This window comes from Aythya marila (genome assembly GCF_965140915.1).
Source record: "Aythya marila genome assembly, chromosome: 6".
NCBI classification, from domain to species: domain Eukaryota; kingdom Metazoa; phylum Chordata; class Aves; order Anseriformes; family Anatidae; genus Aythya; species Aythya marila.
In genome coordinates, this window is record NC_139047.1 from 20,449,594 (window position 1) to 20,472,611 (window position 23,018).

At 36.9% G+C, this 23,018-nt stretch overlaps 1 protein-coding gene across 2 annotated transcripts in view; it reads left to right on the forward strand.

Annotated features, from left to right (window-relative positions):
* The first annotated feature begins 3,289 nt into the window (after window positions 1-3,289).
* The window catches only part of TTC21B (tetratricopeptide repeat domain 21B), a 34,361-nt gene continuing 14,632 nt past the window's right edge, over window positions 3,290-23,018 (forward strand). For both annotated transcript variants that reach the window (XM_082762957.1, XM_082762958.1), the window contains exons 1-18: window positions 3,290-3,353; window positions 3,482-3,611; window positions 4,597-4,707; window positions 6,010-6,176; window positions 8,345-8,467; window positions 9,705-9,862; window positions 10,612-10,696; window positions 11,749-11,847; window positions 12,453-12,645; window positions 14,861-14,958; window positions 15,415-15,615; window positions 17,342-17,471; window positions 17,951-18,108; window positions 18,762-18,986; window positions 19,727-19,965; window positions 20,256-20,328; window positions 21,287-21,397; window positions 22,836-22,974. In XM_082762957.1, the coding sequence (XP_082619083.1) occupies window positions 3,333-3,353; window positions 3,482-3,611; window positions 4,597-4,707; window positions 6,010-6,176; window positions 8,345-8,467; window positions 9,705-9,862; window positions 10,612-10,696; window positions 11,749-11,847; window positions 12,453-12,645; window positions 14,861-14,958; window positions 15,415-15,615; window positions 17,342-17,471; window positions 17,951-18,108; window positions 18,762-18,986; window positions 19,727-19,965; window positions 20,256-20,328; window positions 21,287-21,397; window positions 22,836-22,974 (2,461 nt within the window). In that variant the 5' untranslated portion in view covers window positions 3,290-3,332. The remainder of the gene's footprint in view (window positions 3,354-3,481; window positions 3,612-4,596; window positions 4,708-6,009; window positions 6,177-8,344; window positions 8,468-9,704; window positions 9,863-10,611; window positions 10,697-11,748; window positions 11,848-12,452; window positions 12,646-14,860; window positions 14,959-15,414; window positions 15,616-17,341; window positions 17,472-17,950; window positions 18,109-18,761; window positions 18,987-19,726; window positions 19,966-20,255; window positions 20,329-21,286; window positions 21,398-22,835; window positions 22,975-23,018) is intronic.

A 23,018-nucleotide genomic window follows, 5' to 3' on the forward strand; every position in this document is an offset into this window, starting at 1 on the left:
AGGACAGCACAGCTACAGAGTGTATGGAAGACAGCTTCCTGATCGAGCTGGCTAGTGAGCCTACAAGGTGGGGTGCCCTGCTAGACCTGCTGTTCATGAACAGAGAAGGACTTGTGGGAGATGTGGTGGTTGGAGCTGTGACAAGAATGACCACAAAATGGCAGAGTTCTCTGTTCTTGGAGAAGTCAGGAGCGATGTCAGTAAAACTGCTATCTTGGACTTCAGAGGGCAGACTGAACTCTTCAGGACACTGGTAGGGAGGGTCCCCTGGGAGTCAGTCCTGAAGGGCAGAGGGGCTCAGGAAGGCTAGACACTTCTCAAGAAGGAAGTCTTCAAGGCACAGGAGCAAGCTGTCCCTGTGTGCTGTAAGATGAGCTGGAGGGGAAGAAGAGGGGCATGGCTGAACAGGGAACTTTTGTTGAGTCTCCAGAAGAAAAAGAGTTTATGTCCAGTGGAAAAAGGGACAAACAGCTCGGGGAGAGCACAAGGAACTCACTAGCATATGTAGGGAAAAAACAGAAAGGCTAAATGACCTCAACCTGGCCACTATGGTAAAAGATAACAGAAAACATTTTTATAAATATATTAACAGTAAGAGAAGAGCCAAGGAGAATCTCTATCCTCTACTGTATGTGATGGGGAACATGACTACTGAGGATAAGGAAAAGGCTGAGAATCTCTATGCCTTCTTTACATCTGTCTTTAATAGTCAGACCAGTTATCCTCAGTGTATTTGGCCTCCCAACCTCGAAGTCTGGGACAGGGAGCAGAAGAAACCCCCATGATTCAGGTGGAAACAGTTAGAGACCTGCTGCTCCACCTGGATTGTCACAAGTCCATGGGGCCAGATGGGATCCACCTGAGGATGCTGAGGGAGCTGGCAGATGTCATTGCCGAGACACTTTCCATCATCTATCAGCAGTCACGGTCAACTGGAGAGGTCTCAGATGTTGGGAAACTTGCTAATGTTATGCCAATCTACAAAAAGGAATGTAAGAATGAACCAGGGAACTATACGCCTGTCAGCCTGACCTCGTTGCCAGGAGAGGTGATGGAACAGGTCATCTTGAATGCAATCATGCAGCATATATGGAACAATCAGGGGATTGGGCCCAGTCAGCATGGGTTCATGAAAGGCAAGTCCTGCCTGACCTCCTATGACTGGGTGACCCGCCTGATGGATGAGGGAAAGGCTGCTGATGTAGTCTATCTAGACTTCAGCAAGACTTTTGATATGGTCTCCCATAGTATTCTCCTGGAGAAGGTGGCAGCCCATGGCTTGAACAGGCTCACTCTTTGCTGGGTTAAAAACTGGCTGGATGGCCAGGCCCAGAGAGTAGCAATGTACAGAGTGAAATCCAGATGGCCATCAGTCACCAGTGGTGTTCCCCAGAGGTCGGTGTTAGGGTCAATCCTCTTTAATATCTTTATTGATAATTTGGATGAGGGAACTGAGTGTAGCCTCAGTAAGTTTGTAGGTGACACCAAGTTGGGGGGAAGTGTTGATCTGCCAGAGGGTAGGAAGGCCCTTCAGAGAGACCTGGACAGGATCGGTTGATGGGCAGAGGCCAATGGGATGAGGTTCAACATGGCTAAGTGCTGGGTCCTGCACTTTGGCCACAACAGTCCCACACAACACTACAGGGTTGGGATAGAGTGGCTGGAAAGCTGTGCAGAGGAAAGGGCTCTGGGGGTACTGATTGATGCTCCCATGAACATGAGCTGGCAGTGGGCCCAGGCAGCCAAGGTCGACGGCATCCTGGCTTGTATCGGGAATAGTGTAGCCAGCAGGACCAGGGAGGTGATCCACCTGTACTCTGTGCTGGTGAGGCTGCAACTTGAGTACTGTGTTCTGTTTTGGACCTCTCAAAAGTGTTGTTCAACGCTTGCCTGAACATAAGCCAGCAGTGTGCCCATGAGGCCAAGAAGGCCAATGGCATCCTGGCTTGTATCAGAAATAGTGTAGCCATCAGGACGAGAGAGGTGATCGTCCCCTTGTATTCTGCTGTGGTGAGGCCACCCCTCAAGTACAGTGTTCAGTTTTGGGCCACAAGTCCTGTGAGGAACAGCTGAGAGAACTGGAGTGGTTTAGTCTGGAGAAGGCTCAGGGGAGACCTTATTGCTCGCTACAACTACCTCAAAAGAAGTTGTGGGGAGCTGGTATAGGCCTCTTCTTGCAGATAACTAGTGACAGGACTAGAGGGAATGGTCTCCAGTTGCACCAGAGGTGGTTTAGGTTGGAAATTAGGAGACATTTCTTCTCAGGAAGAGCAGTCAGGCATTGGAACGGGTTGCCCAGGGAAGTGGTGGAATCATCATCCCTGTGAGTGTACAAGGAAAGGTTGGATGTGGTACCGAGGGACGTGGTTTAGTGGGTGACATTAGTGGAAGGGGCACAGTTGGACCACATGATCTTGGAGGTCTCTTCCAACCTTAATAATCTATCATTCTGTGATTCTGTGGCTAAGTGCTGAATCCCACAATTTGGCCACAAAATTTCCTCCTGTGCAGAGGAAAAGGATCTTGAGGTGTTGGTCAACACTTGCCTTAACATGAGCCAGCAGTGTGCCCAGGCAGCCAAGAAGGCCAACAGCATCCTGGATAGCAACAGGAATAGTGCAGCCAGCAGGAGCAGAGAAGTGATCATCCCCCTGTACTATGCTCTGATGAGGCTGCACCTCGAACACTGTGTTCAGCTTTGGGCCCCTCACTACAAGAAGGACATCGAGGCCCTGGAACGTGTCCAGAGAAGGGCTACGAAGCTGGTGAAGGGCCGGGAACACAAGTCCTGTGAGGAACAGCTGAGGGAACTGGGGTGGTTTAGCCTCGAGGAGGCTAATGGGAAACCTCCTTGCTCTCTACAACTACCTGAAAGGTAGTTATCAACTTTTCCAACCTTAATGATTCTATGATTTCACTGATAACCTGAACTCTGACTGAAATGATTTTATGGTTTTATGATTCTATAATTCTGATTCTACGATTCTGCCTGCCTGCCAACTTGAGCGGCCAGGCGACCCTGCCATCTTCCACAGATCGGAACCCGCCAAGCGCAGCCACTCCCGCCCCACCCCCGAGGCGTGCTCAGCGCCGGCCACCCGCCCGGTAACACCCAATGGCAGCAGCCTCTCCAAGTGTCCGCCTCTGCTGCGCCCCGATCCCCCTGAGCGCCCAATGGGAGCAGCGGGCGCAGTATTTCCGCCTGTGTCTCTCCTGCCTCCCTTCTCCTCTAGCTAACGGTAGGGCGCGATGCTGCGAGCCAGCCAATGGCCGCGTGCCGCTGCGCCTTTCCCCGCCCGTTCCGGCCGCGCTGGGTAGCAACGGCAGTGGCGATGGACGCCGAGGGGCTGCGGGTGCGTGCTGCGGGGGGCCGGGGGCAGCAGCGCGGGGGGCAGCAGGGCGGTCTCGTCGGGCAGTTGAGGACGGGGCCGCCCCAGGGTGAGGCGTGTGTCCGGGTGACCCGCGACCGTGTGTCCCGCAGGCGCTGCTGAGCTACTACTGCCGGGAGGGCTATTTCCATCACCTGCGGGCTGCCGCGGAGGAGGCGCTCGGACGGCTGGGCGGCCACCCCGTGTTCCACTTCTACCGGGCCTACGGCGACCTGCGGACAGGTAACGCGGGGCGGGAGGGGGAAGCTGGCCTGTGCTTCCTCCGGCCTGCCTCGCAAAGCAAGGTTCGCTTTTTAGGCTATTGCATGGAAACAATATAACGTCAACGAGGTCTGAATGCTCTCCGTGATGAGGAGATCACCCACACTTAGTAGCTCACATACAAGCACTACATAGTTGCAATTCCCCCCACGCCACGTATACTCACTTGGAATGATACAGGTTTAGCACACATAGTGCCAAGGTGAGGAATGGTGATACTCTGTCTCATCTAGCGGCTCTGTGGATGTTGGTCAGGTCATTTTCTTGGAGGGAACCTGGTACCCAACCATATGCCTGTTGCATTGTATCACAAAGATAAATTTGCTGGTTCCACCTCATATCTCTTCACTTCAACACAACTGTGCCTAACCTTGCTGTATCTGTCTGCATATAGAGAACTGACAGCTAATGCTTGTTGGGAGGATCTTCATAGATATTCAGCTGCTTTGAGATGTTTATTTAGATAAATTGGGTTTTTCAGGCATGTTACATAATACTAGCAAGTACTCTAAAGTGGAGGAGGGCTGTGGAAAGTGATTAGGAGAGAGTCAGGAGACTTTGAGATACTGCGTTGCTTCCCCTGCTCCCTGATACTTCTTGGTTTACAGTCATACATTCCTATTTTTGAAGACCTTTTCTTTTCTAGATGTTTATAACACTTAAATAAGGCAAGTGAAAAATCCTGGCTATATAAGCAAACAGCCCAATGCAATGAACAAGTAATAATGATGGATTTAATTTTCATGCTAGCTGATAGAACTAGCTCACAACTCCTCAAGTTCTCTGCATTGAAATACTTTCTTTTTGTTTCCTATTTTTCTTTGAAAGACTTGCATAAACAAGTGAAAATGAATGAGTGATGAAAAAAGTTTAGTAAAAGGAATCAGGAGTCCTTGAGGTTGATCTTGAAAGATGTTACAATCTGTTCTGCTCTTGTTTTCATTAGGTGACATCCAAGAGGGTATTCGACAACTAGAGACCATTAAAAACAAACAGGAAGTGTCACTGTGTGTGTTGATGGCTCTGATTTACGCTCACAAAATGAGCCCTAATCCTGGTATGCTAATTAAGTTGGTAATGGTTTATATTTTTTAACAGAGGTGTGTTAGGAATTGAGATCTGTAGACTAACTCTGCTGAACTACAAGAAGTACACCCCAGCATTGCATTTGGCTTAGTATCTAGTACTTTGAGTAAAATTTAACAAATAACAAATGTTAACAAAATTTAACAAAACCACCAAAATGCAAAGCTGTGAAAAGTAGTGTTGTCTTAAAATAAAACATTTTAAAAAATGACTGACTTACTGTGATGAAAAGGAGGAAATAGAGGGGAAAAAAATAGTTACAAGCTTCTGATTCTTGTTTGCTATTGCCTCATATCAGCTGTTTTGAGCAGAGCTGCATGTTTAGAAGGAAATTAAATCCAAGGTACTACTGTCTTTCAAGTTACACTGACCTCATGAATAAAGAAAAAAAAATCAGTTGAACAATGGTGCTTTCTGGGGGATTTGATAAATATTGCTAATTCTGTGTTAACCCAGTCTGAAGATTGGGTTATTTTGCTAGGAATTATACATTCAAAAGCGTATTTAGTCTGTCAGGTAAGCTGAATTGTCATGAATTTATTGCAGTTATGTCTTCCTGACTGTGGATTTATAACTTGTGTTAACAACTTAATCAGTGTGACGTGAAACAGCTCTGACTAATGACTTCGCTATTATTTCAGTCTCTGGGGACTAATATTGTAGGGTAGTAAATTTATAATTCATTTCAAGACCCTCTGAGAAAAATCATAGCAGTAAGAGTTGGACGTTTGATTTTAATGGTTCCTAAAAAGAGGACCAGAAAAGAATGCGGGCAAAAGAAAATATTTGGCATCAAGTCCCACATGCCAAATCAAACATTTTTATATGGGATTAACCTGATGAGGGCAACAGATGATAAAATTTGGAATATAAGAAAATGAGCTTTAGTGTTAAGAAACATATTACAGATTTTCTATGGGTTCTGGACCTAAATCCTCTTGTGTTCAGCATTTTAAGACTGAGTTGCAGTTGTTGTTTACTTGGTGGATGCTGATATATATGTGATAAGTTTATGTTCACCTGACAGAATTTGCAGCAACAAATCTGAAGCTTGACAAATAGCTGGTTTCTTACTCAAATCACAGAATGATAATGTTAATGGAAACCCTCTTCTGTGTCCAAGTAATATTTTTAACTGGGGGGGAATACCTGTGCACTTATCAATGTGGGATACAGAAAGCAATGTTTGCTTTGGAAGTCGTTAGCTTATGTGTTACTTTCCCGTAATATTTTGAGACACTATCAATAATGGATCTAAACAAAACCTTTTCAGATCGTGATGCTATTCTAGAGTTGGATACAAAAATGAAGGAGCAACGTAAAACAGCAGGACAGCAGGCTCTGTACTTTGCTGGCTTATTTTTGTGGCATCTTGGTCGTGAGGACAAAGCCCGTGAATATGTTGATAGAATGATAAAAGTTTCTAATGGTGATAAGGAGGTAACTTTTTTTCTTTCTATGTAAAATAATAGGATTTATGTATATTGTGAAGCTAGATTTACTACATCAGTGCTATTTGGAGGTTTCCTTCAATGAGCTGTGTTGTAACACTTTTTTAAATACCCTAATTGCATTTGACAGGGACAAAGTAGAATTCAGAATGCCTTTTTTTGTCTGTGTTCATTGTCAGTTAAAAGGCCTGCATTAGCTAATGAAAATAGTATGTAGTTATGCCAGATTTGCTACTTGCTAGAAATTGTCATGGTGCACAATAGATTTAAAAAGACTTTCACTAGGGGGAGACATCTGTCTTGAATCTACACATTCAAAAATAACTAGAGGATTGAGGCTTTTTAGTTTCAGCAGTTGTTAAAGGCAAAATTTCCATACGGTTTTACTGAGTAATTTATTTTAAAAACCTGTGTAAGTCTTGTATGTAGCAATATGTTCTCCATTTATGTAGACATTGACATTTGATATTTTTAAGAATCTTTAATCTTCAGAAGAGTTTGTAAAAGTTTAGTGTGTTAATGATTTTTAAAGGTATCAGCCTGAATTCAATAAGAAAGGGGAAAATAATTACTTGATGACTTCAAGGCGTAGCTATTAATATTAAATGCATAATTGTTCTCTTTGCAGCATTGCTCTCTTGTAAATTACACTAGTATTTAGCGTGGTTCTTTTGTGTGGTGCAGTAGATTACTCGGTTTTACAGTTCCTGATATATTACATGAGTTAAATCTTCAACTATACTTAACATTCATTTCTGGAAACACATCACAGATTTAAGAAACAGCTTATCTTTTGAAGTGTCGTAGCTTATTAATAAAATTAGTAGTTACTAGTAAAAATCAGCCATTAAGAATTTCTTCGTTTTTAATTAAAAACATCTTGAAACAATACATTAATTTCTAAAAGGAATAAGAAAATAGCAATATTTATGACTTCACTCACTGAAGTTTTATGTTTTGTTTTCTTGTTTTCACTTTTAAGAAATACTATTTTTGAAACATTGCATAGTGAGAAATTTCTGGCTGAAATGCAGCATGTCTCAATTGTGGTTTTTGGGGGGTGTCTTTTAGAGAGAGACATGCACACTTCTTAAAAAGTGCATTAAGATTTAAATGTAAATTAAAAACAAATGATATTCTTCTTTCCTGTAAGTTAGCTAGATCCCCATTTCTAATTTGAGAATATGGAGTTGTGTGCTTTAGATTTTGCTGGGGGAGGCAGTTAGGGGTTTATCCTTAAACTTAGTGATGTATGCTTCACTTAATACATACTGTTTGCTTTGATAAGGTATTTCATTGGGTTCCTCATTTCAAAAAAAGTAAACCTCCTCTCATTCTTTTACATGCTTGAGGATATGATTTTCAGGCTATTTTTGTTTGAAAAATCATAACAGTGAATGTTAGCAATTCCAAAATATGGGTCTTCTACTAACCTTTGAGTCTTAAATAAGAGATGCTTATTTGATTTTATATTAAAGACCTCATGTTTAGTGAACTTTTTGGTTTTCATCGCAAATAAAATTTGTTTAGATAATCCATATTTTCATCATATATTTGACCTATTTAACTAAAGCTGTAATTGTCTGGAATATACAGAAGGAATATAATCTTTAGAAGGTGAAATGTCTTTTTATTGAAGAAATTATTACTTTCGGTTAATAAATTGGATGCCTATTTTTGTTATGGTACTGTAGGGACTATGAAGAAAGGTTAGATCTTTGCCCTTCACAGACAAGCTTTTTATAATCATGTAGTTGAAGAAAACAAAGTTTCTTCTTTTTCATTACACCATAAGTTTATCAATGTCTGATACAAATGCTTAAAAAAAAAAAATTCTGCCTAAATATTTGCAGAAAATATCCTTACCATTTGTGATCATTTCCATGAGATTTTATTCTGCCTGTTTAGCTTGTTAGCTAAAATGGAAATGACAATTTCCATTGTCATTTTTAATCCTTTAAGTAAATAAACTATTTGATCAATGTAATGTTGGAATGAATTATTATTTAGGTTATGTGGTAGACTGGTTATAATTTCAAATAAATATTTTAAATAGTTAATTAAAATACGTTACTTTATCTACTTTTTTACACTTACTATTCTATACAGTAATTTTCTTAGCTGGTTAGTTAAGAAATCTAATTTATTTTTTTACAGGGGTTGATTCTGAAAGCATGGCTTGATCTCACCTGTGGGAAAGAAACTCATATTAAAAAAGCTGTTAAGTACTTTGATGAAGCCCTTCAGGAAGGGAACGATGTTTTTGCTCTTCTTGGCAAAGTAAGTTTACTTAACTTGAACACTTTCAAAATGTGTCACATACATCAAAATGAAATCACATGCTAGTTACCGTAGTATGTGATATCATTATTGATTAGAGAGATTCTGTGAAGAGTTGTCCATAAGAATAGTTTATACAAGAAGTAAAATATAGCTGTCATATTTTTTGTTCAGTTGACTAGAATTTTTTGTCTACAACCTTGAGTAGGTTTTAGCAGAAATGAAGTTTCAATCACTTATTTAAGGAATATAAAACAGTTATCCCACAAACTGATCACTACAACAGTAAAAATATGCTGATGCTTTTATCTCCTGTGGTAAACAATGTTAATTGCAATGAGTAGCCAGGTTTCATAAGAAGTCACGCTTTCTATGTTGATGAAGACTAACAAAAGGACATCTGGGTTACAGTAATGTTACACTGAGGCCTACTTGCTGTATTGCTTCACCTTTTCTCCACTATTAAATAGTACTGTGGTACGATATTGCTTCTCTAAGTACAGTTTCTGCCTCTTCAGATGAACTGAAGCCAATAACTTTCCTTCTGTGCATCTGTATTTCTCTTAAGTATGTTAATATGTTGTGTTTTTTTCTTTGAATAAAATTAAATACCAGATGATGCTTTAAGGTCCATTAGATGTTGATGCTTTTTTAAAAAAAGGTTATTATAGACAAAATGGAATCCATCTGAATATGTATTTGTACATGTATTTTGCATGTAGTAAAATTGTAACTTAGTAAACTTTTTATTCATCTGTTTGTATGCAAGAAATGAGGTTTCATACCACAAAAAAGTATAGAAGTTGGTGATGCTTGTCCACATTATGGAATTGCTGTGTTTAAATGTTAAGATGTTTAATCTGTGGGTAACGTTTAATATCTTAAAATGTTGAGGTGGTTTAAAAAAAAATAATCAAAAGCTAATAAAGATAGTGTTAATAACACTAAAAAAAAAAAAGCTAATAAGATAGTGTTATTCTTCAGCTACATCTATTTTTTTTTTTTTTTGGTTGGAACTGTCCTTAGTTGTAAATACTGTCCTGCAGTTATGGTTGGTATAGAGCTGCTTACCATGTAGAAGGTTTTACACATCTTTTGATTTTTTTTTGCAATAATTCTGGTTGATGCTGAAGCAAAACTGTTACTGAAAGATAGTTTCTTTATGAAAGAAATTCTGAATTTCTTACTTCTGTTCTGAATGTGTAGGCTTTGATGGGACTTCTTTTCTTTCCACTAGGCACAATATTTTGAGGTCCGACAGAATTATTCAGGAGCTCTGGAAATCGTGAACCAGATAATTGCAAGCTTTCCAAACTTCATTCCTGCTTTCATAAAGAAAATGAAGCTACAACTAGCCTTGCAGGACTGGGAACAGACAGTTGAAACTGCACATAGGTTGAATATGAAATAACAATTATGTTCTTGCTATGTTTAGACTGTAAGAATACTCTGAAGAAAGTTACCATTTAATAAAAAAATTAGAGCTCAGCCTTGCAATTCTGTGAGGGTACAACATCTGTACATCAATCCATCTTGGAGGAAGGTGTTTTGTTTTGTTTTTTAAGATAAGCACAGCTTTGCCACCTCATGCCTTCAGTTGAGTGCTATGATTTAAAGTGAATGTATGATAGAAGTTATGATAGTTGTCCCTGTCAATGTTTTGTAAGGCTGTCTCCCTTGTACCTTGAGTTTTTTTAATCATTGTCTCTTGTGTTTTTTCAGAGGTATTTTAGAAAAAAAAAAAAGTTAAGGTGATTTTATTTAGTAAGATTAGTTTTTTGGTTTTGTTCTTTTTTTTCTGAAAGCACTTATACCTGAGAAGCTTTCTCAATGCTTTATGTACGTATGCTAATGTCATACTCAGACCAGCTCAACTTAAGAACCTGAACATGAATTTGAATTAAATTTATCAAATATTGAGAAGATTAAAACCAAAAGTAGAGGACTCTTCAATCCATATTCAAGTTTTATCCTACAAGGGGAATAAAATGAAGTGTGATGGTACTATTTTTAACTTATTTTTAAAAATATGGTAGGCTACCAAAGCTCTTAAAAATAAAAAGGAAGGAAATAAGGCTTACTTTCACTGAAACAGATCATGAATCAAAAATTTTGATTTAAATTTACTTCTTGATTTGTTTTAGACTACTGCAGAAAGATGCCCTCAATTTAGAAGCCATAAGAATGGAGGCCCTGCACTTCCTATGCAGGGAAGGAAATATACCCCAGGTGAGCCTTTTTAATGGTGGGTTATTGAGCATAACATGGCCTTTCTAGGTACTAGATCATGATCTTGCATCTGCCCACTCATATTCAGTGTTTAGGCCTGTACCACTTAAGTGCAGGAAGATATGTATTTTCCTATTCTGACTCAAGTGGCTGCTCTGTTATTGTTGGGATGTTTTCTGGATGTGAAAGGAAGGAAACATAACTCTTTACCTATTTTCAAAGAAAAGGAATCAAACCAAAGAAGTCTCCTCTACACAGTTAGTCATGCCAATTCAAATCAGTTGTTTCTTATTGTTTAAATGCTCTTCTAAATTCATAAGTTGCTGTAAACCTCCTATTCATTGTGTTACTTTAAGAGAAATAAGCAAAGTAATGAGGTCTTCTAGTAATGCATTTTTGGAAGGGGGCCATAATCTATTAATGACAGTCTACAAGGTTAGATTCTTTAATGCTTGTGTGGTTTTTGTTTTTTTTTTTCTCTATAAGAATTCTCTTAATCTTCAGAGCAGAAGGAAAAAAGTTACTTTCCACACAGGGATATACGTGTGTAGTTTGCATATATGGTGCTTGTACCATTTTTCAGGAAACTCACAAAACTTGTCTAGATTGACATATACCTTATGGTTGTAACCTCAGAAATGGCTAAAGTACTTCAGGTGGTTTGAGGAAGTGTGAAATTCAATGTCTGAGCATCTGCAAGTACTTCAGTGTTGCAGGACCTGAAAAGCATGTGTGTCTGTATTGCACAGAAGTCATAATATGATTTACAGGTCAGGGATTACAGACTATCTTGCTTGATGGGACTATTCCATTAGATCTGATACAGCTCATGTCATGGTCTTTTTTGTAGAGTACATAGAGGACATACAGATGTTTTATTGTTCCCTATTTTTCTAGAAATTCAAAAGCAATCCATCTCCTAGCTATGAGAATTTGAGTCTAAACTTCGTGATACTATTACATAAATATGTAAAATGTTGCTAGTGAAAACTGTTCTGTTCTAATCTGTTTATTCTTTCCACTAGTAATTACATTATTCGTCTTTCTTTAAGGCTTCAGCAAGACTGGGTGACCTAGTTAAAGCACTGGACAAGTTAGAACCACGTAATTCACAGCTCTTCTGTAAAATGGCTTTAGCTTTCAGTAGAACAGTGAGTATGTTTTTTTACACAACGTGTAAATATCCATGGATCCTGGTTTTGTTTTTATTTTCTGGTACAGATGTTATGTCTCCTAAGAAGTTTCGGAGAATATTGAAATAGGTTAACATCTGTAGCCTTTTACTAAATTTTTAGTCTTGCATTCATTGTGACTTAAAATACTTAAGCCATCTCATTCCTAAGATGTTTTTATTGCTTGCTATTAAGTGAGAAATGCATTTCTCATGAAAATATACTCAAATGTCTTAAAGAATATAGGAAGGGACAACTGTTCAGCTTAATCACAGTGCCTTGAAACGGAAGTCTGCTTTAATCTCTATTAGAACCCTTTTAAGAAGGCATTCAAAGCAACTGTCAGTTTTGTGGAACTTTATTGTATGGTATTATATTTTTACTTTTTAACTGAGCACACTTTACTGTTAAAATTTTTATGCCATTACATCAGATTTGTCTTACATGAGATGTTTTTCAGGTGCTGCTGTGATATTCATTGTGTAGACTATAAAATAAACCTTGAAGAGAGTTAAAATACTTCTATCTTTAAGTGAATTTAAAAAAATAGAAACTTAAGGTTTAAAGATTACTCTTACCTTTAGTGTGGCAGGAACCAACTTATCCTTCAACATACACAAACCTTAGTTGAAAGAGCATTTGACTTGACATCTGACAATGCAGAATTTGCTACTGAACTTGGCTACCAAATGATTCTACAAGGGAAAGTGAAAGAAGCTTTAAAATGGTACAAGACTGCTATGACCCTTGATGAAACAAGTGTTTCTGCACTAACTGGTAAGGTCTTACACTTGAGTTTATTTTTCTTTTTTGCTGGTCTTAAGACACAGATGTTTTTCTCAATTTCCTGCTACTGTGAATAAGTACAACTATTAGAACAGGACCACTGGACAGTACTTTCTGTATTTGTGTTATGCTGTCTTCCTTGTAGTGAGTTTCCCATCTCTGGATACATCTTTTGGTGCTCTTATTGAAGAGAGAAACTTCTTTTTTTAAATTAGAAATTTTAAAGTAAGAGTAAGCGTAAGGACAGATGTAAATGTGTGCATCTTTTGGTTTTGTGGATAGTTTTTAATATGAAAAAACACTTCAATTTATGAGAATATTTTGAAAGTTGCCACATGGCAAGTTCATAATATTTCTTACGTAGCTTTGGCTTAGTGTATTCTAAGTAAACTACACTAAAGGTCTGCTTTCACTAATTTTGAACCATTATATCCCAGACTTCCTTCTGGAAAAAATGCTTTTACCTATTGTTGGGTTTCGTTGCCTTTTTGTTTTTTTTTATCTCTTCCAGGTAACATTTCTAGTTCTTTATCTGTCCTAGTTAGGATCTGACTAGTTGGGGTGTTAGGTTAGTCACAAAAAAAAAAAAAAAAAAAACAACAACTGTGTAATGGCCTTGAAAGAGGCTTTTAAAAAATCATTGGTGTTGAAGACTTTTTAATAGGGGTGTTTCTCCTTTTCTCCAGTTATTGGCTCTTTTGTATAGGGGCATTATTATTTTGCACAGTACTTCTTGGCTTTTTGTCCTTATAGCATTTAATATGCAGACATGAGGTAACTATTTCTTATTGCTTGGATAGTGTAATTCATATGATATACTCATTCCTCTTATTTTAATCATGTTGCAAATCTGGATACCAGTCTAACTTCATGGAAGCAAATAACTGTAGAATACATAGTACTGAAGTGCCTTTGGTAGTTAGTGTCTTACCATAGCGCAGAAATAAGCAACACTGAGCATTCATACTTCTACTCCCTTGTCTTAGTTGCCTGTCTTATTCACATATACTGCCTGATCCATGAGGAAAAAACACTGACATTAGCCATCTAGTCATCCAGTGCTTGTCTCCTGTGGGTATGGTTCGCTGTGTATGTGTTAGCGAAATAAACACAAATGAAGAGAGGGAGCAAATGCATGATTATTGCTCAAAACTTGTTAAATGCATCAGCCTGAGGTTTAACTGTTATAAATACTGGTGCAGTTATTTCATTATCCTTGAATATTGACAAGTTTTCATACTGGAGTGTGGTAACTCATAGGTTTACCCTGTCGCACACCAGTGCTGCTGATTAAACTAGAACCCAGGTTTTCAGTTTGATGTATTCTGGGTGTTTGAGCATACCTTGACATGCCTAATGCAAAACAGTGTTTGTTTTACTTCAGGATCTCCTCAGGACAACTTTTTCCTTTGTCCGCTGTGGACAATACAACAATTCTTCCTGTGACTCACTTGTAAATGAAGCATTACATTTGCTTCAGACCTCTCTTTACCTGGACTATGTCCAGAACTCACTCATTTTTTCTGTTGACATACATCACCAGATGAAATTGTATTTCAGTTGCAGTGTTCTGTCATCTGAATATCTGGTTTTTATTTTCTACTCTAGGGAGTAGACATTATCATTTCAGTATATTAGTGAAGTGCCTGCCTACATTTGTTAAAGCTAGAGAGCTTTTGGGCACTGCAGGAATAAATTCAAGGGCAGTTGACGGAACAAGTAGTCTCTTATGCCCATGGCAGAGACAGAAGTACATACTTCTGTACATGTCTAAATTAGGTTGAAACCATAATCAAGGCAAAACATCTGATGCTTACTGCAAGTCAAACATTTGAATTTTTTTGGGGGTAGGATCTTTTGATCAACTTCATTTTGCTTCTTGAATTTGGAAGTGAAGTTTATGGTACACATTGACTTCTGTTAGTCTAGAACAAGTTGAAGACTTACTGTGTTCAACTTTGTAATATTAGGGATAAGATATTTGCATGTTAAGTGCCTTATGACATTGCTTATATTAATGTATTAATTAATGCATTCTCTATCCCAGGTATTTCAAAGTACATAAAATATGCATTAGTATAAGTATCAATCTGTTCTTTTTCTTCTCTTATCACCATTTTATTAAGAGCCTGAAGAAACTTATGGAAAACGAAGTGTGTATTTGACTAGGAAGATGAACCTGAAAAAGTCTTTTAATATGTTACAGGAATTATCCGTTGTCAGCTAATACAAGGGCAACTAGAAGATGCGGAGCAGCAGTTGGAGTTTCTTAATGAAATTCAGCAGTCCATTGGGAAATCCGGGGTAGGAGACAACTTTGTTCATTAAAGTACTTTGTTCACAGTCTGAATTGTGGTCCACTACCTACTTCATCCTCCATGTTTCTGTCACTTGAGTAGAGCATTCTTAGCGGAGTACCATTAAATCTAAACTTCAGATTTCACTCCCTAAATTGATATGTTGCCTAACTTTGCAACACAAGACTAGTTGATTACAAAGCTTTATATCTGAAGATAAGTTCGAAATGTCAGGAAGGGGGGATATTAATTTGCAGAATTCTGTACTCAGAACTTAAAGCTTCTAGCACAGTTTAAAAGAACGCAGTGATCAGTAGTATCATTTGCAGTGAACATCCTAAATGTCTTACAGTATCCCTACAAGTGAAAAAAGTGTCTGACACTCATGATTATGTAGTATTTTATGAATAACAGACAAATGTATCTGAAATATGGAGAATATTGTTTCTTTTTTCCCCTGTAGGAGTTATCTTTCTTGCGTGCAGTCCTAGCTATGAAAAAGCATAAGAGACAAGAAGAAGTTATTGCTTTACTGAATGATGTTCTGGATACTCACTTTTCATCATTGCGTGGTTTTCCCCTTGGTGTGGAGTACTTTGAAAAACTAAATCCTGACTTCTTGCTAGAAATCATTAGGGAATATCTTAATTTTTGTCCAGCTCAGGTAAGCAGCTGTGTATCATATCTGCCTAAAAAAAATAAAGAATAATTTTTGCAATATCAGGTAATCATATTGCAGAAGTTTAGGAAAATTTCCCCCTTAATATGTGAATTATATGAGGTAAAACTATTTTAAGATATTTTACTATCATTAAACAAAACTAAAAATATTCCATGAGGTGAGTAAATTTTAATAATACGTGAAGAAGCTTGGGATATTAGCTTGGCCTGTGTCTGTGTTTGTAGTTTCGTAGTATCTCCTTTAATCAAGAAACTAGCAATACAATGAATAGAACTGTCTTGATATGAAACTTGGCTTTTGAACTGCAATTACTCTGTTACTGAAATATTTTTGTCAGCTCAGGATATCTTTTCAATTTCTTCATTTTATTTTCCTTTGAGTGTTGATAAGTCAGTGTTATACTAATTTTTTTGGAAACCTAAATAAATCTTGTTTACTTAGGTGGCTGATTTTCTGTGATTGAATTTGCTTGTGCCAGGCTTGAAGCAAAGACATGTAGAATTTAAATTGAGTGGTGATCTAACATGTCTAAAGTGGAAGAAGCACACTTAAAGTACCTCTAGAAAGTGTCTTCCTTAAATAGATCATTCCTCTGTAGATGGCTGGTGGTGACTTTATCCTCTTGCTAGGAGATTTCTAGTCAAATTGTTGAACCTTTCTGTGAACATACCTTCATGCAAAGCTTTAGCATCTAACCAGCAAACAGTAAGTTTTCCATTATGATATGTCCCACTGTCTATAATGAGATGTTATCATTTGAGAGTCAAAAACATCAGTAGCAGTAACAATTCCATGTAATTTTGTCTACAGATGGAGATAAAGTAAGTGCAGTTCTGTGAAGTAGTGCTTTATCTGAAGGTTTTCCTAGGGTATTTTCTAGAATTACCTTGATAGTACCTCTTGTCCATAACAAAAGAAAGGTGGCTCCTGAAGTTTGATTATCCCTTTATTACAACAAAGTAGTGTTTGATAGGAGGGAGGCTTCTGTGTTGGTGAAAGAGCATGGCTGCTTCCTAAGACTGTGTGTCCCAAGAGGATGTTAGTTGTGAACAGAAGGATCTTTAGCTCGCCTTTTGCTTGTTGTACAGCATTTGCTTCAGGCATCTAGCTGAAGCAACAGAGGGGAGCAGTCTTCCTAATAGAGCAACTAAAATGTGGTAGATCACTCAGATTTTATCTGAAATTATCTGAAAGTAGCTATTTCTTGGCTGCTGTGTTCAATTTGATAGCTACAAGATTATGTTCAGTGGTATGGAGGAGGTGTAAGAGATGACACCGGAACCTTTTCCTATTTTTCTCATCTTTCTGGTCATGCATTCCAGCTTCAGCAATCTTGAAATGTAATTTATATTACCATTGTTGGATCAGTTGGCATGGTAATTCAGAGTATGCTGCCAAATGTTTATGGCATGACTCCTTAGTTATGTCATCTCCACATTATTTTGTTTTCATTGGAGTCTGAGGCTCTTGTGTGTTCTTAATAGCAAGAAGTTGCATCTTAACTGTAAGGCATCTTTTTATTTCTTCACTACAACACCTTTAGTTGTCCAGCTTTACTGTCATCATTAGAGCTCAAAGTGAAATTCAGACTTAACAAGTTCTGGATTTGAATGTAATTTTAAATGATACATTGCTTGTGGTTGCATTGGTTTGTTTTTTTTTTGTCAGTGTTTTTCCTTTATTTTTACTTGTTTTCTTTTACTCCTAGCCTGCATGTCATGGGCAGTCTCCTTCATCACTTCTCAAACACTGTGCTTCTGTTCTGGAAACTGTGGTAAAGACTGTGCCAGGTCTCCAACAAGCTATTTTCTTAATTGCAAAGGTGAAATACTTAACAGGTAACACTCATATGAATGGCTAGCTATTCATCTCTTCAGTTCTTTTTCTAACACTAATTCCATGCTGAACAGAGTATTCACTCTTATCCACTGTAGAACAGATCATTACAGCTAAGTGAAGAACACACTTTTACTGCTTTTTTGTGATTTATGTGAATGTGTTTTTCTACACATGAGAATGTTTTATGTTTTAATCTACTGCTTCCAAAAAGAGGTCACTTAAGCGACTTGCAGATGGAACAATGGGGAAAGTCTTAAGTTTGACCTGGTTTCATTTCAGTTCAGAGCCACAATCAAAAAAAAAAAAATAGCAGTACTTCATGCATACATTTATTCATTCAATGATTACAAGTATTAAAAAAACAAACAAACAAAAAAACACAACAAAGCTAGTAAATAGTGAATAAATGTTGTGTATTTAATACCTGTATTTCATAGCACTTACATTTTCACTTACCCTTTTTTTTTTGACTTCCTAGGGGATATTGAAGCAGCCTATAACAATCTACATTACTGTCTTGAAAGGAATCCTTCTTATGCAGATGCACACTTACTCATGGCCCAGGTATATTTGGCTCAAAACAATACTAAACTGTGTTCTCAATCCCTGGAACTCTGTCTGAGCTACAATTTTGAGGTAAGTTGGACAAAAGGAAATAACTTTATTTGATCATCTAAAGTTTCTTGTATGTTTTTGAGTATAATATTTTAAAATGAGACTTCTGTGATTACATGTTCAGTATCTAAATGTTTATGTGAACACAATCCAAATATTTATCAAAGAAATTACAAAAATGACAAAAGGACAAAACTAATCCCTTATTAGAACATACTGGAATTGACTTACAATACAACAAAAAGATAATTTTCTCTCAAATTCTTATAAGTTTCCTTTGAGATCTCCTTTTCATGTGAAGTCTGTTTTAAAAGGTAGATTTGGCAGACACAACTTATGCCAAATAATAATTCTGTACTTTAATTGCCAGCCTAATGAAGCATATGTATTCTAGTGTGGGAGGTGCTTAAAATCTATTAAAATTCAGTCTAGTTTCAAGTAATGCTGTAAATTTTTTTCTGTCCCAAAGTCTCATGTTATGAAATAAGCTTGTAATTACAAAAAACTGGAACTATCTCATTACTGTTTTGCATATTCTTAAACTGAAATGTTCTAAGTACATTACTGAAGCATATATCTGGAAGAAAGAAGTAACAGAGGCTAATATTTATAACGGAATTTGAATACCACTCATAAAGTGAAATCTGGAAACTCCTTTTGCATTATTTTTTCAGGTGAGAGAACATCCTGTTTATTACTTAATTAAGGCCCAAACCCAAAAGAAGATGGGTGAATTATCAGAAGCTATTAAGACCTTACAGATGGCAAGGAATTTGCCTGGAATGAGAAAATATACAGCTTCCTCAAAGACCAAAGCAAAAAGAATTGAAATCGATGCAAATGATCGTGTGTCTGTCTTCCTAGAATTAGTAGAAGCACATTGTTTGAATGGAGAACTGGTAAGATAACAAATATATCCCAGAATGAGTTTCATTTTCCCATTACCAGATATCTTATGCTAAGGTAATTAGCATAGAAAACCATCACTCCTGCCAGTAGGTTTTGCTCTGTAAAACTTCAAAGATGTGATATCTGCCTTGACATCTTTAATACGTGAAATTATACAGGGAAAAAATATTTGTACATGCTCAATTCTTGCTCTGCAGGACCTGTTTAATTTTGAGGAGTGGATACTACTGATCCTCACTTGCAGGCGTGTAGATTCTTGTTCTGTTGTCAAAATGCTATTACAAATATTTTTGGATCATGTCCTTCTGTGTAGCAGTGTACTTACTACTAGCTGCATCTGAATGTACAATAGGATCCTACATATGTCTGAGAATTTAACATAAGGCATAGAATAATGTAGTTGAAAGGCACCTCCAGAGGTAATCCTGCTCAAAACAGGACCAGTTACAGCAAGGTTCTCAAGGTGATTTTTGATGTTGCATATATACATGGATATGATCAATGTTGCATAAAAAATTGGTAGGGCAAGTAATACGTATGACAAATTTTATTTACATAGTAAGGGGAAAAATAACATTAAAAATCTTTTAGCAAAAGAAATGGAATCTATATGGTTTGGGTTGCTTTTTTTTTTTTTTTAATATAATGGCCTCAGACATTCATTTGCTTATGGTGACTTTTTTTGGATGTTCAACAAGAAATACACTAATTCTATTTGGTTTATTTTCAGCATGAAGCTGCTATAGTACTGCAAGATGCCATTAATGAATTTTCTGGAACTCCTGAGGAAGTGAGAGTTTTGATTTCAAATGCAGATTTGGCAGTTGCTCAAGGAGATGTTGAACAAGCCTTGACTGTGCTCCGAAATATCACACCTGAACAACCCTACTTTGTACAAGCTAAGATAAAAATGGCAGACACTTATCTTCAGTACAGGAGAGATAAGAAGTTATATGCTGGCTGCTATAGGTAAAGTTTTGTGTTGTATGTATATATTTTCCTATGTGTATATGTATATAATGGTAGCATTGTGAGCTACCTTTTTCCCTTTTCACTGAATAAGTCAGAAAGGTGTGGTGACATAATGAATTACTGTTGTAATGTATCATGTAATTAAAACAGTAATTGGAATTCTTACTTTGGAAAGATCTCTTTATTTTAATATTAATTTTTAATATATAATATTGTCATGCCCTATTTGTTTGAATACCAATATTGACTTGTTAAATACTGAGCAAAGTTCTGTCTTCTTTTTCCAGAGACCTAGTAGAAAAACTTCCAAGTGCTCATACTCTACTTCTTCTTGGTGATGCATACATGAATATTCAAGAGGTATGAGCTAGCTAGAAATGAATAAGTGATTGAGTCATCTGTTGACTTTTGCAGGTTGAGGCAATGCTGATTCTTACTCATTTGTAGTTAGAAAACAAAGTGCTTAGGGATGTAAAAAATGAAGTTACTCACTACAAATGTAACTGTTCTAAATTCAAATTAAAAGCTATTGAAAAGGCATTCCTCCTAGTAATCTTTAGGTGGAAATTCAAGGAGAGAATTTTTTCTTGATTAGTCACCCATCAGGTAAACAGAAATCTGAAGTGAGAGCTAAATCTTATTTGGAGAAGTTGGAGATACTTAGAGTAGTTCTGAAGCTTAGAATAGTTCTGAAAAAGTTCTTACATAGAAAGCTTGTATTTAAAAATCTTAAATTATTGAATTCTGATATACTTTTGAAATCCTTTGCTTACTTGATGAACTGTAAATCTTTTTTTACTCCTTGTAAAAGAAGCAGTTTAGACATAAACATTTGAAGGATACAATTTAAAAACTTGATGTTTTGAGAGAATGGATTGGGGTAGGATGCAACTAATTGAATTACTAGTTTAGGGAACTGTAGGTGATTAACAATTCTTAATAAAGATTTGCAAAGCGAAATGTAATTTGTGTGCTATACAAGGTGGAGGAGAAATGAATTATCTTCTTTGATACTAAATTCACTTGTGCTTTATATTAACTTCAATATGTGCAGCAGTAGAGAAATCTCAGAGGAGAAAGTCTGAAATTAATTCAAACTCTTGTGTCAGATCCTTTCCATATTCAGCTTTAACATGGACATGCATATTTAAATAAGTTTTATACTTTGAGCAATCACATACTGAGTATTTTTCTCTCAGAATTATTGTAGTTTATGAACCAGTAGTATGGGCACTTGTTCTTAAAAGTACTATCAGATTTTTTTCTTAACACACTTCTCATCTGAGTCCTTGACTTCCGTGTTTATCTTTCACTGAAGCCTGATGAAGCCATAGAAGTCTATGAGCAGGCCTTGAAGAAAAATCCAAAAGATCCAGCTTTAGCAAGCAAAATTGGAAAAGCCCTAACCAAAACTCATAACTATTCAAAGGTAATCTGTAAATATTCTATCAAACAAATTAAGCATTGAGTTTGTTATTGTTAACATGTGGGCTTTGCCAGCTTTTGTTTTTCAAGTTGAGAAGAAGAAGAAATCTTTAATTTTATAGCAGTGAACAGACTTGTTACCCTGGAAGTAAGTTTGCAATGTAATATGTATCTGGCCAAAGTAACAGATGATGGTGGAAATAAACCTGATGAATTGTAGTTCTGGTGATGTGCAGTTGGTATGGACTTGGGCCTGCACTCAAAACCATAGTTAAATACTTACACATTGGCCTAACTTTGGCTCACTGTTGGAAGATTAGAATCCATTTGGGGGAAAACTTGTTATGTTTTATGTTTGTAGTGTTAAGGTACTTGCATTTGTTCAGGTCACTATTATCAGTTCAGTATAGTTCAACTCCTGTCTTGTGCTATGATACTCCAGATCTGTGTGGAATAATCTAATGTACTGTGATTAAAGATTGAACTAGATGATCTTAAAAGTTTTTTCCAACCTAAATGATTTTATAATTCTATGATTTTATAATTTATAAATGATTTTATTCTATTCCTAGAGTTGTTTTAGGGGAAAAGAAACCTGTATTGTGATGGGTGTTTTATAGACTTCAATTTCTTTGTTTTGCTTTAAAGCTTGGACTACATTATCTTTAGGATGTTTAACCTTATATACATGTCTATAACATGTCCTGTGCATTTTTAAATATCTTTTATTTCAAAACAATAAAAGATAATAAAACACTTCAATTTTGTTCTGGAAGTGTAACTTTTCAACACAATTTCAGCCTGGATTTTTTTGTCTAACTAAAGCGAAATCCTAACTCAAGACTACGTGGGTTGTACTGTGAAGTACTATTTTTAAACATACTGAATAATAATTTGATCAAGAAGATAACTCCTTTTCTAGAATAAATATTTCTTTTCATTGACATTTGTTTATTTTTACTGTCTTTGTTTTTAAACATAGAATACTCCTCTTTCTAAAGTTATTAGTTGGTAGTTTTAAATTTCCCGTGACTTCTTACCTTCCTGTTTTTCAGGTAGACTTGGAAAAAATTTTTATCCTTTGTATACAGTAAAACTCAATAACTCTTAACTCCAGTCTAACTGGGATTATAACTTTAGCAGTTAATGAAAATGTAATTTAATTGGCAGGGAACCAGATGAAGATAGTATGTGCTAACGTTGTAATGCATATTTAGCAAAATGTGGGCTCTGGTTATTTTACTTAATTTTTGAAAGTCCAAACCTACAACCAAACGATATCACTTTAATGCAGTCCTTATTAGCAAATGACTTGGTTTGTCAAGGAGTAAAGAAAGTAGAGAAAGCTCTAAGCTTTAGTATGTGATTAAAAAATCTTCGTAAGGTTTTTGTTTTAAGAGTTGTCTTTAAATAATTCTCAGACTTCTGTTTGTTCCTTTCAGGCAATCAGTTACTATGAGGCTGCCTTGAGAAATGGTCAACAGAACTTCCTTTGCTATGATTTGGCTGAGCTTTTAATGAAGCTGAAGCAGTATGAAAAGGCAGAAATGGTACTTCAGCAAGCTTTAGATCATGAGCCTGGTATGAATATCCTTGATTTACAGCAAAACATAAGATTCCTGCTA